Source organism: Oryctolagus cuniculus, chromosome 17 (genome assembly GCF_051225735.1).
Source record: "Oryctolagus cuniculus isolate XC-2025 breed Fujian yellow rabbit chromosome 17, ASM5122573v1, whole genome shotgun sequence".
Taxonomy (NCBI): Eukaryota; Metazoa; Chordata; class Mammalia; order Lagomorpha; family Leporidae; genus Oryctolagus; species Oryctolagus cuniculus.
This window is the reverse complement of record NC_142883.1, coordinates 10,711,833-10,727,044: the sequence shown is the minus strand read 5'-3', so window position 1 is coordinate 10,727,044 and position 15,212 is coordinate 10,711,833. Positions and strand designations below refer to the sequence as shown.

General features: G+C 35.7%; 1 protein-coding gene across 6 annotated transcripts in view; it reads right to left on the bottom strand.

Moving 5' to 3' along the window:
• Window positions 1-15,212, bottom strand: part of LOC100354219 (ABC-type organic anion transporter ABCA8A) — a 74,572-nt gene that overhangs the window by 13,140 nt on the left and 46,220 nt on the right. For all 6 annotated transcript variants that reach the window (XR_011383399.2, XR_016223503.1, XR_016223502.1 and 3 more), the window contains 6 exons: window positions 12,600-12,773; window positions 6,146-6,259; window positions 4,420-4,539; window positions 3,360-3,428; window positions 2,793-2,884; window positions 1,060-1,180 (listed from right to left, as the gene is read on the bottom strand). Coding sequence is in view for 3 of the 6 variants with exons in the window: in XM_051825894.3 (XP_051681854.3) it covers window positions 1,060-1,180; window positions 2,793-2,884; window positions 3,360-3,428; window positions 4,420-4,539; window positions 6,146-6,259; window positions 12,600-12,773 (690 nt within the window). In the remaining 3 variants the exon portion in view is untranslated. The remainder of the gene's footprint in view (window positions 1-1,059; window positions 1,181-2,792; window positions 2,885-3,359; window positions 3,429-4,419; window positions 4,540-6,145; window positions 6,260-12,599; window positions 12,774-15,212) is intronic.

Here is a 15,212-nt window from a genome sequence, read left to right as displayed (position 1 = left end):
GGAGCCAGGTGCTTCCTCCTGGTCTCCCATGCGGGTGCAGGGCCCAAGCAAGCACTGGGGCCATCCTACACTGCACTCCAGGGCCACAGCAGAGAGCAAGACTGGAAGAGGAGCAACCGGGACAGAATCTGGTGCCCCAACTGGGACTAGAATCCAGGGTGCCAGTGCCGCAGGCAGAGGATTAGTCAAGTGAGTTGTGGTGCTGGCACCTTTCAGAAATTTAAACACTTTTCTGATAACAAGGATAGTAATATTAAAAATATATTCTGTTAGTATAAATGAAATGTGTCTACATTTGAAAACCTGAGATAACTTGATGAATTAATAGTTTAAAGATGATCAATGAATGTTTTAAAAAATATAATATATGAATAAAAGATCTATTCAAAGTGTTGCATAGGGCAATATATTTTAACACAACCAAGAAAAAAGTATTTATTGATGTGTTTTTGAGATTTCACATGGTAACTAAAGACACTACCAATTATCTAATTTGTGCACAATATCAAAGAAAAATATCCACAGTTAACTAAAAATAAAGGCTACTAACATATTACTGTATTTCTGAAATCCCATATGTGAGTTTGAATTTTCTCCATAAATTTCAAACAATCTAACACATCTCAACAGACTGTATAGATGTATGTGAATATATCTATTTTTTATTAAGCCAGAAATAAAAGGGGGATTATAAACATGTAAATATTTTTATTCCCACTGTGCTCTTTGACAACAAAGGTATTTCTTATTAACAATGTTGTTTATGTTTATATGTAATGGTTTTATTATTTTAAGATTTAAATGAGTTAATAAATGCATATCTTAAACATTTCTCAGTTTGATTTTTAATACAGTGAATCTTGGCAGTTTTAACCTTTATAAGTTAAAGGCTCTTGGAATCTTCAACAATTTTTAACTGTATAAAAGAATTCTGAGACCAAAAGTGTTAGAAATACTGAAGTAGATTAACACATCATTTCAAAACTAGATTGGTAGGCAGTCCATTTTCACTGGAAATGATTTTTATTATTTGATGAAATAAATACTTAGCAAATTTACCTCTTCAAGGTTTGGAGAAGTCAAAGCATTTGCTGTTCGCGCTCTTTCCATCTGAACATCTTCATCCTCTCCCTCTAGGTTTTCCGGATTTTGATGTGCCTCACTGCTTCTTGGAGAAATTCTGGAGTCAAAGAAATCATTAATTATTGATCTCTAGTTTCCAATGTTGTACCAATATTATTTAATCTCAAAATTTTTACATTTGTATAGATCAGATATTTAATAACTGTTTATACTTTCTATCTGTCCTTAGGGAAAAAAACCATTGCCCCTTGACACTAACTTGCTTTTGTCAATGGTGCTACCAAATTACACAGACATTGCTTTTTATTTCTCTTCCATTCTCTTGACTATGGAGAGTTGTAATGGGCAATTTAATACACATAGCCTAGAAAACAAATACCGTATCACAGTTTCTGATACAATTACTCTGGAAGACATAGTTTTGACACCAAAATGTGGATGTTTTCAGACTTGCAAGGACAATGGGTGAAAATACTTAAAATCAGGACTGTTGTAAAATATTCTAACTACATGGTTAGGCATAGGCATTCTTTTGTCAGACTGAATCTTTCTTTTCCATTCCTGCCTGAATCATGTAAGAAGATTATTACTCTAGATTCTTCTCTCTCAGTCTTTATCTCCTACAGATCAGGGTCTGTTTTCATGCCAGCACCCTCCTACTGACTTTGTGTACAAAGATGACACTACTATGATAGTAGGATGGCTATGGAACTAATGGATTTCTTAGATTTAGAAGTTTCAGAACTAAAACTAGAGAAATCTCTGGAAAATGGAGTTTTCTAGATGGGAATTTCTAAAATATCAGGCTAATGGAGATTTCCAGAGATTCCAAAAATGAGTAAAGACTCAAAGGGATGCGGCTGGTGCTTGGCATAGCGGGTAAAGCCACTGCCAGCATCCCATATGGATAGTAGTTCGAGTCTCAGCTGCTCTACTTGACACAGTTCCCTGCTATGGTCTGAGAGGGCAGTAGAAGATGGTCCAGGTCCTTGGGCCCCTCCACCTGTGTGGGAGACCCAGAAGAAGATCCTGGCTCCTGCCTTTGGATTGGTGCAGCTAGAGCCATTGTGGCCATCTAGGGAGTGAACCAGCAGATAGAAGACCTCTCTCTCTTTCTCTTTTTCTTTGCCTCTGCCTCTCCGTAACTCAGCCTTTCAAATAAATAAAAAATAAATCTTTAAAAAAAAGATTCAAAGGGAGTTGGTGTTCTAAAGTCTTGAATAGAAAGGATCTACTTTCAAAATTCATTGATACCTGGCCTCATTTCTCTTCCTATCACAACCTGGAAGATACTATCCATGACTTACCCACTAGGCTTCTCTTCCCCAGGAAAGAATGCTATTATTGTTGTCATTTGTCTGATGTTTGTTTTGTGTTCCTTGAGCTGTCATTTACACAAATCAATTATTACTCAAATTGAATCTACTTCATGTAATGTTTTTACAGGGCTCCATTGCACATCGTGTCAGAGCGGTTCTTGGTTTTCATTGTTTTAAGTGTGCTGATCCTGTTCTCTCCACAAGATCATAATTATATTAATTATCTTAAAGTTCAATACTCTGATTTCAGCTTATGTGTATTATCACATAACTAATGTTTAATTATATCCTTAAAATGGCATATATTTGACAATTGATTTTTTTATACATTTTTGCAAACTTTTCTTATTGAAAAAAAAAAAAAAAGTAAACCATTGGCCTTCTCCAAACCTAAAGATGGGGTCCTTTCTCATTGTTTTTTTTCCAAGTTTGCATTCCAGGCAACGAAGAATAAAAACGAATATGATAAAATGAAGGAAAGGCTAGAAATAAAGAGACATTCAAGTTAGAAACACTGAAAGATAAGGTCAGCTGTGAATTAGAGACTTTTAGTGTTCTACAAATATATACAAATTTCACAGATAATGCATTTGGTTAATCACAAAACAACTAAATTCAATCACACTTCTTTTGAGAGAAACTCTGAAAGTATATTTATTTTATATTAAAATATACTTCTATTATATTCAACACTGAAATTTATTCATACTTAACTTATGTAATTATCTACAAGAGTTAAACATTGTTCTGAAAATCTGGGGATGCATATTATTTTGTATATGGATCTTTATAAAAATTGGTTCTAGTTTGAGAGATATTGTATTTGTGTGGGACTTAGTTATATAAAACACCCTGAATAAAATTTCGAAGTATGTTCAAGGTGGTGATACAATTGTAGTACACAATTAAAGATGTCTATCTTGATGCAATAATATTTAAATGAGAGTTCTTGCTTACTGCTAGGAACACCAAGAAGGTCAGTTCCATCCCATAGCCTTCTGAAATGATGTCATAATATGTACGGTACTGCAAAATGAAAGATAATGGTTAAATACAAAGTTTTATTTTGCCCAAATAAATGTGGTTTTACTTTGTTCAAATAAATATGGTTGAGCAGTTCTGCTAAGATTTTCCCATGGTCATCAAGGAAGTATCAATTCTTAAATGTGTAGTGAAGGGTTGTCCTCCTTCCTCTCAAGGTCGGTAAGCCATGATACATTTATTTTAAATAAGACTTGGTGATTACGGATCAGCTGGTGGCACAGTCCTGGGATCTGTGCTGGCACAGCTCCAAACAGTGAGAAGGATGGGTTTGTCCTCAGAGCAGAGTTTCCCTTTCTGTGGCCACTGCTCCTTTGGGGCCCTCATTCTCTCATTCTACGTTTGCATTACAGATGCTTAGCAACATTTTGCTGCCTTCCTGTACCAAAATCAATACTCAGACAATGAGAGAAAAGACTATTTCACACAGAAGAAGGTACTCTCAACCAGAGATTCATGGTAATTTACTCTGTATGTATATTGGAGGAGAGGGTTCATAGTTTTTAAAACATTCTGCAAGATTCCCACAATCCAGAAAACCTCATTTAGTTTATCTTCATTTTTTTTGTATATGTTCTCATATAGGAATTGGGCAACTAGGAAAATGGGAATTTATTCCTGTTGTATTAAATATAACTAGAATATATAAAATGCAAAAATGTAGCCTGAAATTCTAAAGATTAGGAGAAATTTTTATATCTTCTATAAAAACTGAACATGCCCAAGGACTTAATGAATGGAAATATTGTTTAGGTCTACTGCTCAGTAATCTATCTTTCCAAGAAAACAGTGACAAAGGCAAGATTTTTACCAGCAGATCAACAGAACTATGAATTCCTTTTTGGGAGTAATCATATTTTAATTAAGAGAGTTCTACGTCTTTATTTTACAAGGTATGTATTTTTGAGTTCAGGACAAAGTTCTATTAGTTGGTCACATAATCCAAGGCACTTGGGCAAATGTTGGCATTTCTTACCACATAATGTAGTACTGTGCAGCCGATCAACGTGGCAGATGGAATTAAAGTACTGATATAAAACAATAATGCATTTTCTAAGCCATTGATCAGCATGAAAAACGTAGAAAACAAAGTGATCTAAAAGAAAAATGCACATGATAGTCACTTTCTTTAATTCAGTACATTTTCAAATGAGAGATACCTTAAAAATAATCTGATTTTGAATTCCAATTTCATAAGGAATGTTAAAATCAACATCATTTCCCTCTAGACTTTGCTAAGTTTCTTTGGCTTGACCATGACAAAGATGACAAGGCTGATACATTTATGATTAAATGTATGGACTAAAATTTTTCATATTCTATTTTAATTACAGAAGTGAAAAATAAAGTTGGTATGATTTTGCCTTTGGAGAGAAAAATTAAATGGGATCCCAAGGGAGGTATTTTGAAATCAAACTAGAACAGAAATAAAAGAAATAAGGGGATTTTTTTTAGGTATACAAAAATGTAAGTATGCAATACAACTATAAGTAGCATAGTAAAAATATTACTATAGTACAGAATTTAGAAATAAGATAAAGTTAAAACATGTAGCCAACATACTTTTTTTCTGAAATACTACTAATACTCCCTAGATGTTTCTTTGTTTTTCTTTATTTCAAACAATTGTTTTCATGGCTGCTAGCATACTGTTTCTAAAAGTGCCCACTCTGGTTGTATTTCTATACTAAAAGCTTCCAAGTTTTCTAGCAATGAAAATTCGGTCCTATAAAATAAATTAGTGATTATACCATTTAAGGCCAGCTGAAATTCCAACTTTTATTTCCACTTTAACTAGGACCATACCAAATTTGTACTTTGTGTTTTGTCCATATTCATACCAGATTATTGCCATTTTCTAGATAATTCTGGAATTTCTCCCCTCTGGAGTTTTGTTCATCTGTATTTTCTATTTGCATTATCCTCTCTAGCTATTGAAATTCTTCTCTTTTTTAGGAAATCTTAGCTCTCTGCTCATTTTCAGAAATTAATCTCTCTTCTCTGGTTTTCATAATCCTTTTCATGGCTCAGTGGCATAGATTGTCTACTTCAGTAGATAATTTTATACCATTAAACTGCTGTAATAAGTGTCTATATGCTTATTTTTACCCCCTCAGAACTCTTTGAAAGTATGCATTTTACAGTTTTTGTTTCTCATAAGTCTCAAAGAGAAAATCAAGAAATCTTTATTGAATAGTAATTTATTTGGAATATTTAAAAAACACAACAAATTAGCAAAATGCATATGAATTGCATATATTTTTCTCTTTCAACTTCAGAGGAAAGAAGTATGATTTTATCACAGTTCCGAATAGGGAATTTGGAGAATTAATTTTTAGACCTACTTTTTTTATTAACAGTACTAGTAGTCTTGTGCAAAATCCTGTGGCCTTCTGGGTGTCTGTTATTCTTTCACTAACAATATCAAGATGACCTCCAAATTTCCTTCTACTAATAAATGTTACAGTTTTATAAGACATTTAGCTACTGGCAAAGAAAGAGTAATACAGAAAGAAAGGGGGAAGCATACCTAACATGTCTATGGCCATAGTTATTTCATGCACCCACTAAAATTTCCCAAGAATATAAGAGAAAATAAAGTATAACCTTAATCTTTATGCTTATTAAAATTTTAATGTATGGGCTATTAATTAAAATAATTTTAAAATAAAAACTAAAATGTTCACAATAAACATACTTACAAGAAAGAAGCAAAATGACCAGATGCCACTATTTTTTCTTCCCTTACGAAAAATGAATGAAATCACGTATGTCAAGAAGGTAAGTGATATGGCATAGCCAACAACATACAGAGTCTGAAATCAATAAAATCGTTAAGAATAAAGACAAATGCAAAGCTGCAAGTAATTTAGAATCAAATATTAGTACACAACAGGATTTTAAAAATGATTTATCTGTGATATTTTAATTATAGTGAAAATGTCTAGAGGAGTGACATCAGCAAAATGATAGAGTAATGCCAATTTGCCTTTTGACAGAAACATCAAAAAACAAGCAGAATGGTCAGAACTGACTTTGTCAGTGCGAGTAAGTAAAAAATTCACAAAAACCAAATAAATTTGGAATGAAGAAAAAGGCAACTTAAAATGGTAAGAAATACTTGGAAGTGTTTTTGCTTTGTCTTGGCCCACCCCATTCCCAGCTTGCTGTCAGTATCATAGATGGAAGTCTGCAGTCTCAGAGGGAGACCCCAGACCCTGGTTCCAGAGAGAACAGAATAGACTTTGTTTTCAAATTACTGTGTATGTTTGTTCTAACCTGTCTGGGTTAGAATGCAAGGCACTTGTCTCTATTTCACTGAACACAGAATTTACTAAGGGTGTCAACGTGGTGACCATTGATCAAAAACATGTGAGACTAACGAACAACCTTCTGCTGCACTGAAGCAGACAATAAGCCACCTAGGGGTTGTAAAAAAAAATATAAAAAGCTAAGTAGAGCTTTTCCAGGAAATTAAGATATTCAAAAGCAACTCTGTACACTGGGGCATTTAGGAAGTCATATGCATACCCAGGGCAAGATCTGTGCCCTTTGAGATCTGAAAGATCCTAGGTTTTAAATGCCAGCTGATCAACAGGCTCACTGTACACCTGACTAAGTGTTGAAGGACTACCCCAACACAAAGCCGTCTGCAAATTGGTACAATTCACTTTTAGCTCCTTTTAGTGTTCAAGGAAACCTCTGTTGAAACACTAGTCAAACACCAGATAAAGGAAAAGAGACTTCTGTGACCAGACCTGACAAGATATACAGTCTTTGCAAAAATGATTTGGAAAAGACACTAAACAAAAGATGAACACAGCTTTTAGTAAGTGAAAAACAGAGAACTTTGGAGAAGGGTGAAAAGAATCTGATATTTATCTAGAGTTACTACTATGCTATAATATTCAAACATCCAGTTTTTAATAAAAAAGTCCTAATCATATAAAGAAACAGGATGAGGTGACTCACTCATAGGAGCAAAGTAAATTCATTAAAAACTATCCTACTAAACCTTCAAAGAGACCCCACAGGCCAGTCCACTGCAGTGGCTATCAATGTGGAAAGCCAGGGCTTCAGCAGAACTGAGCTTATGAAGAGTCTTGGCAGCTCTGCCAGTCCAGAGTTGGATCACCAGAAATGGAACTGCCCTGGAGTGGAAGGATGTCGAGGTCAGAGCCACAGATCTTGTTGGCTCTAAGCGGAAAAGCCCTTCACTCAGCCCAGCTTCCAAAGTAACCACCGCTGCTGAGGGGGACAGCCAAGTAGGGTCAGCAACGTTGCAGCTAGAACTGTAAATTTCCTGTTAGAGATGCCACCCGCCTTTACCTGGCCAGCTCTCCTCCCAGGCCAGCTGGGTAATGGAAGTCAACAGGGTGCCTTCCCCAAGGAAGTTCACACCTCTTTAAGATGTACCACAGGTGAAGAGATAAGTCTGGGCCTCAAAACTGACAAGGCCTTAAAGCCCACCTGATTATTATCAGGGCCCTTTTATTAGTTTCTATTTGCCTCTCAATCAGAAAACTTAATCGTGGTTTAAACAGCAGCTCTCTTACTTTCTCCAATAATGACTCTGTTCTAGACCCTGTCTAACCCACCTGGGGTCTCATTCCTTTGTAATTTTTTTTTTTTTTTTTTTTGCCAGGCAGAGTTAGACAGTGAGAGAGAGAGAGAAAGGTCTTCCTTCCGCTGGTTCACTCCCTTAATGGCTGCTATGGCCAGTGCTGCACCGATCCTAAGCCAGGAGCCGGGTACTTCCTCCTGGTCTCCCATGTGGGTGGAGGGACCTAAACAATTGGGCCATCCTCCACTGCCTTCCCGGGCCACAGCAGAGAGCTGGACTGGAAGAGGAGCAACCGGGCCTAGAACCCGGGTGCCGGCGCTGCAGGTGGAGGATTAGCCAAGTGAGCCACGGCGCTGGCCTCCTTTGTAATTATAGCCTCTACTCTTACATCAATGGCTCTATTCCCGACCTATGTGCATTGATGGTCCTCTCCTCCACTTAATGTTGTATGATTGTTCAGAATTTGTCTACAGACAAACCCCTCTACTCACGAAAGATGAGTGGCCTTTCTCCCAGTCTTGATTGAGATCACCTTTAAACCACGTCCATCAAACAGTCTTCACAAGGGTCCAGAGACCCCCTCCATTTCCTCTCCCTATGAAATCCTCTCTACTTGGTTAATACCACTACTAGGACCATTTGTTGTTATTCTCACCCTGTCTTTTATACTACCGTGTCTGTTTAAGTGTTTACAGGTGTTGATAATGGAATGAACCAAGGCCTTCACCAACCAGGCAAACAATCAAATGCTGCTACAGGGATATACTCGGCTCCCCACCCAGGAGACAGCGGCTTGGGACGTCATCCCATACCTGCAGAGAGTACCTCGTCACCCCATGTCAGCAGGAAGTAGCTCTAAGGACAGTTAATTGCCCTCTACCCCTCCTGGACTTATGGGACTAATGTAATCCCATACAACTCTTACTTTATAAAAAACAAAAGAGGGGAATGTTAGTAAAATGGCACAGTCTTTTCTATGGCATGATCTACACCCCAGACACCATCCTAGGCTCTAGCCCCCGCCACCATGGCTGGAAGCCAGGTGACCACATGGCCCAACTGCCGGTGTCAGCCCCACCCCCATCCTAATGGGATTTTTGCTCCTACTTCCCTGCCTACCCCCTAGCAAAGCTTTAAGAGGACCTGTTCCTGAACACGTGACTCTCTTTCTCTCCATTTCTCTGTCTCTCTCTCTCTCTCTCTCTCTGTCTCTTGATCTCTTTCTCTCTCTCTCTTATGCTCTTCTTCTCCCTTTTCCTTCTTTGCCCCTTCCCTCTGGTCTGTTGGGTTTCCCCCAATAAACCCTTTCCCTTAATAAAACCAAAAAGCTATTCTACTAGAAGTCTAGATATTGAACTTACAAAATGAAGACTTTAACGTAAGCAACTTAAATATGCTCAAAGTTCTAAAACTAAATATGGGAAAAGAAATAAAGAAGATTATGTATAAACATGAAAATATCAATAAGGAGATAGAATAACAAAAGGGAGAAGCAGGCATTTAGTGTCATCATTAAGATGCCCACAGCCCACACTGGAGTGCCTGGGTTCAATTCTCAGCTCTGGCTCCTGACTTCAGCTTCCTTGCTGGTGTAGACCCAAGAAGGCAGTGGTGGTGGCTTGAGTAATTGGGTTCCTACCATTCACTTAGGAAACCTAAATTGTGTTTCTGGCTTCAAACCTGGCCAAGTCCCAGCTTTTGCAGGCATTTTGGAAGTAAGGCAGAAGATGAGACTTCTCTCCCCTCCTCACACAACTCTTACTCTGCCTCTCAAAATTTAAAAAAGGACAATAGCAAAAATTAAAAGTTTGCTAAGAGATATATCAGCAAAATTGAACTAGTGTCTAGGCTTCTAGTAGGATAATTTTTGATGAATTGATTTTGTTCCTATGAGGGAGTCACCTCTTCCTTTTCTTTAAGTGATTATGACTTTTTTGTGAAAAACTGGACATTTGAAGGAACTTGAAAGTAGGACAATTGAAATGATAAACTCTAGGGATGAAAAGCAAAACAGAATAAAGGAAAGGGTGCAGAGCCAAAGGGATCTTTCAGATACTATCAGGCAAACCAACATACATACATGGGGATTCAAGAAAAGAAGGAGGAGAAAGAGGGAGAGGAGGTGGAGAGGGAAGGAAGGCACCAAACACATTGAATAAATAATGGCTTTCTCATATTTGATGGAAGACATGAATTAGCACATCTAAGAAACTTAATGAACCCAAGCAAAATAAAGATAAAAAGAATCCATATTGAGACATTTTTGTCTTAAATGTCTTTACTTAAACTGCTGAACTATGACAGCAAAAATAATCATGAAATCCCTAAGAAATAAATGACTGATCAGATATTAGGATCCCTAATAAAATTAATAGGCACATTTCCATCAGAAATGGTGGAGGCCAGAAGACAAGAAATAACATCTTTAAAGTGCTGGAAGAGTGAAAGTATTAACAAGAATTCTCAACTTAGAAGAACTACCCTTGAATAATGAGGGTGCAATTAACACCTTTCCAGTAAGCAAGGGAATTCATTACCAAGAGATCTGAACTACAAGAAATGCTAAAGGGAATTCTTCAAGTTGAAATAAATAAAAAAAAAAACAACTAGAATTAATTCAAAGCAGTTTGAAGGAATAAATATCTCCAGTAAGGTAACTGCATAGTCATTTATGAAAGCTAGCTTAAAGTATTTTGGGGTGGATTTGTATCTCTACTTTTTAGTCTCCATATTCTTTAAAAGCAAATGCATAATAAGAATTATGAAAATGTGTCATTGGGCACACGAAGTATAAAGGTATCATTTGTGACAATTGCACAGTGGGGAGTGGAGTAGAGCTTCCATATGCTCTTACGATTGATTTTGTATCAATTTACATTAGAGCCTTATGATCAGTATAAAGAAATTATGGGGCCTGTGCTGCAGTTTCTGCAGTGCTGGCATCCCATATGAACGCTGGTTTGAGACCCAGCTATTTCTCTTCTGATCCAGCTCTCTGCTATGGCCTGGGAAAGCAGTAGAAGATGGCCCAGTCCTTGGGCCCCTGCACCCACGTGGGAGACCCAGAAGAAGATCCTGGCTTCTGGCTTTGGAGTGGTGCAGCTCTGGCTGTTGTGGCCAGTTGGGGAGTGAACCAGTGAATGGAAGACCTCTCTCTCTGCCTCTCCTTCTCTCTGTGTAACTCTGACTCAAATAAATAAATAAATCTTTTTAAAAAAGAAAGAAAAAAGAAATTATCTACAAACTTTACACAAAAAGGACATCAAAAAGTACTCAAAATGGTTCACTACAAAAAATTAACTGAAAACTAAATAAACCTCCAGGGAAAGAAATATGAGACAAAAATGTATAAGATTTACAGAAACAAGTAGTAAAGAAAATCCACAGCAGAAATTAGAAAATGTTTATAGATGAATGAAAATGAAAACACAATACACCAATACATGTGATAAGTTAATGGTAGTGCCCAGAAGGGAATTTATAGAGGTACATGCTGATGTTAAAACTGAAAATATAAGGGGGCTGGCACTGTGGCCTAGTAGGCTAAGACTGCCTGCAGTGTCTGCATCCCATACAGGAGTTGGTTTGTGTCCGGCTGCCCCTTTTCCTATCCAGCTCTCTGCTGATGGCCTGGGAAAGCAGTGCAAGATGGCCCCAAGTGCTTAGGCCCTTGTACCTGTATGGAAGACCTGGAAGAAGCTGCTAGTTCCTGACTTTGGATTGGCCCAGCTCCTACTGTTGTAGCCATTTTGGGAGTGAACCAGTGTATGGAAGACCTCTCTCTCTGACTCTCCTTTTCTCTGTAACTCTGCCTCTCAAATAAATAAATAAAACCTTTTTAAAAATGAAAATGTCACAAATGTATAGCTGAATTTCATACCTTTAGGAACAAGGGAAATAAGAGTGAAGTAGACTAGAATGTGCCAGAAAAGAAAGAAAGAATAAATGTTAGAGTGGAAATAACTTAGCCCATCTCTTGAGGTGGGGTGGAATGATAGTCCAGTATACTGATGACTTGCTCATCTGTTCCCTCGTCTGAGACTCTGCTCTTGAGCATTTAACGAACACTGTTCAAAACAGTCCAAAAACTGAAACAATTCATGCCTATCCACAAACTAATTGATCAATAAGTGTAATATGTACATACGATGGAATATTTTTAGCCATGAAAAGGGATGAAATTTTGACACATGCTACAATATAGATGAGTCTTTAAAACATTATGCTAAGTGAAATCAACCAGCCCCCCAAAGAACAAATATATGCATTCACTTATATGAAATATCTAGAGTAGGCAAATACTAGTGATTTAAAGTACACTACCTGTTACTAGGGAGCTGGAGTAGCACAAAGTTATTGGTTTATGAGAATGAAGAAAAAGATTTGGAAATTTGTAAGGGTGATGGTGTAAATATAATTAATGTTGAATTTTAGTAAAAATTGTAAAGTGGCAAATTTTATATTTTGCCACAATATAATACCTGAAAAAGGACACAAAACTATTAAAGTGAGAAACTTCATATTGAATTATATATTTGTGTCAAATTTATTAAACATCTTTTGATATTTGCCTTACAAATATTACCACTTACCTGAATAAACAGATCTTCAGCTTTAAATATACCCTCTTGTAGCTTTAAAATATAGTATACTATGTACATAAATATAATGAGTGAGAAGTAGATTGGTACTTCCACCAGAGTCTGTCCAAACCAGTATGCAGAAGGGTAGAGGCCCGAGACCCATAGCTGGGATTGAGCTTTGTTCTGACAAGAAAAATAAGAGATAGGAACAAACATTAAAATTTTCCTATAAGAAGGTAACCAAATAAAGCCTTCATTATTAATGATACATCATACATCTATAACTGTTATGCAGACTAAAAGATACAGGAGTGTTTTTTTTTTCAAATTTTGTTGTCTTAATTAATGAAATGATCACTTGCCACCTTCCTGATATAGATCTGGGGAGGAACTCAGGATAAAAAGATAACTGGTACTGCAATAAACCATGGTGACTTAATGACCAAAAGAGAACTAATCTTCCACAATGGAATGATTCAGCTTTGACTCAAATGTAGGAAATGTTTTTTTTTTTTTTAATGATACAGGTACAAGCTGCCTTATTTTTTTATTATGTGTAAATTTCAATAATTAAACACTAAAGTAATTGCACATTGCATGAAACTTTAGGATAGCCTTGCAGTTGATGCTAATCAAATATTTAATAACTTGTATGATAGTATATATTGATCACTTACTTTGTGTAATTATTTTTATGTTCTAACTAAACCGAAATCTATTAAAGTTTATATTGAAAACTCACTAACAAGTGATAAAAACTGTGATTAACTCACTCACCACATTATTCTATCACAATTTCTATTTGTGTTTTATAATTTACTTAGCTTTTGATAGGCTCTGCTTAGCTAATTATGAACATTTCCATTCAATAATTTCACCTAAGAAATCACATCACACTCTCCCAAAAACTGACCTTAACCTGCCTTCACATGGCCAAGGAATCCTTAGGTTTGTGAAGAGCAGGGTTAGCTATATGATCATTAAGTATACTGAAAATAGATCATTGTAAAAACTGAGTGGGCATGTGAGAGGGAGGGGAGGAGCGGTTGGAGCATGGGTGGGAGGGAGGGTAGGTGGGGAAGTACCACTATGTTTCTAAATCTGTATTTATGAAATCTATGAACTTGTGTAACAAATAAAATTTTTTTAAAAGGAAGGAGGAGATGTAAGTGACTAACTTCATTTCATGCTTTAACATTCTTTAGGTTGATGATTTTGTTCTTTTAACATTTTAAAATATATTACTCCTCTATCTTCTGGTTTATATTATTTGTAAAACTATTCTGCCCCCAATATGTTGTTTCTTTGTAATATATCACTTTCCTTTGGCTACATTTAAACTTTTCTCTATATCTAATAGTCTAAGCAAGTTTCATTTGTTTCAGTAATTTTATTATAATATCCACCCTGTGGTTTTCTTTGTGTTTACCCTGTTTGGAATTCAATAAACTTTTTGGATATGAGAATTTACAGTTTTCACCAAAGTTTGAAAATTGTTTTCAAATATATTTTCTGTATCTTTTGGGATTCAAATTAAATACATGGTTATATATGGTTAATGTTAATGTAATGTTTTAAATTAATGTTAATTTATAATTAACTAATAATTTAATATGTAATATTAATTCAACACCTAATATATGGTTAACTATGCTTACTATTGTCCTATGAATCATAAGGCTCTATTTTTAATTCCAGGAGTTTTTGCCTTTGTGTGCTTCATTTTGGATACTTTATTGCTCTCTTCAAGCTTACTATTCTTTTATTACTCAACATATGGTATTCATTTAATTTTTAATTTATTCATTCATTTAATTTTATTCAGATATCACATTCTTTATAAAAGTTATATTTGATATGTTTTTATACTTTCTTCTTTTTCTCTTATCACATTCCATTAAATCCTTGAGCAGATTCATATTTGTTTTTTCAGTTATTTCTGTTTATTTCTTCATCTTTATCATTTCTATGATTGCTTTAAATTTATTTTCCTCTTTTAGTTACAATTCATATTTTCCTACATCTTTGCATGCTGAGTAATTTTTTCCAGGATGTTGGACATTGTGAATTCATATGGATGTGTGTTTGATTTTGTTTTCTTAACTTTAAGTTTATATTTTGTCCTGGCAAGTGTAAATATTTAATTTTTAATTTTTAATATTTATTTAATTTAATATTTAATATTTATTTGAGCTTATTAAAAGGGCATATTTATAGTAAGTTTTACTTCTGGGCTAATTTAGCCCTACACATCAGGCACCCCCTTCCTGGATTGAATTCCTTGATGAACTCCTACAACAGATGATTAGAATTTAAATATTTTAGTCTGATGTGCACTCTCAGACTTGCTCTTGGAATCCCTGTATGGGCTCTTGGAACAAATTCTTGGTTCATTTTATAGATCTCTGTTCATTACTGACTGCATGGAGTTTTACTCTACACAGCAACAGCAGCAGATTCCATTTATCCATGTCTTTCTTTTATCCTCCCTTCCTTTCTATTTCATTTCCTTTTTTTAACTTCTTTAACCTGAAGGTATATGTGAATGTATTGATCAATATGTGAACATGCACACTATCCTAAAGAAAAGACTATCATCACATTACAGTCAGCTTCTAATTT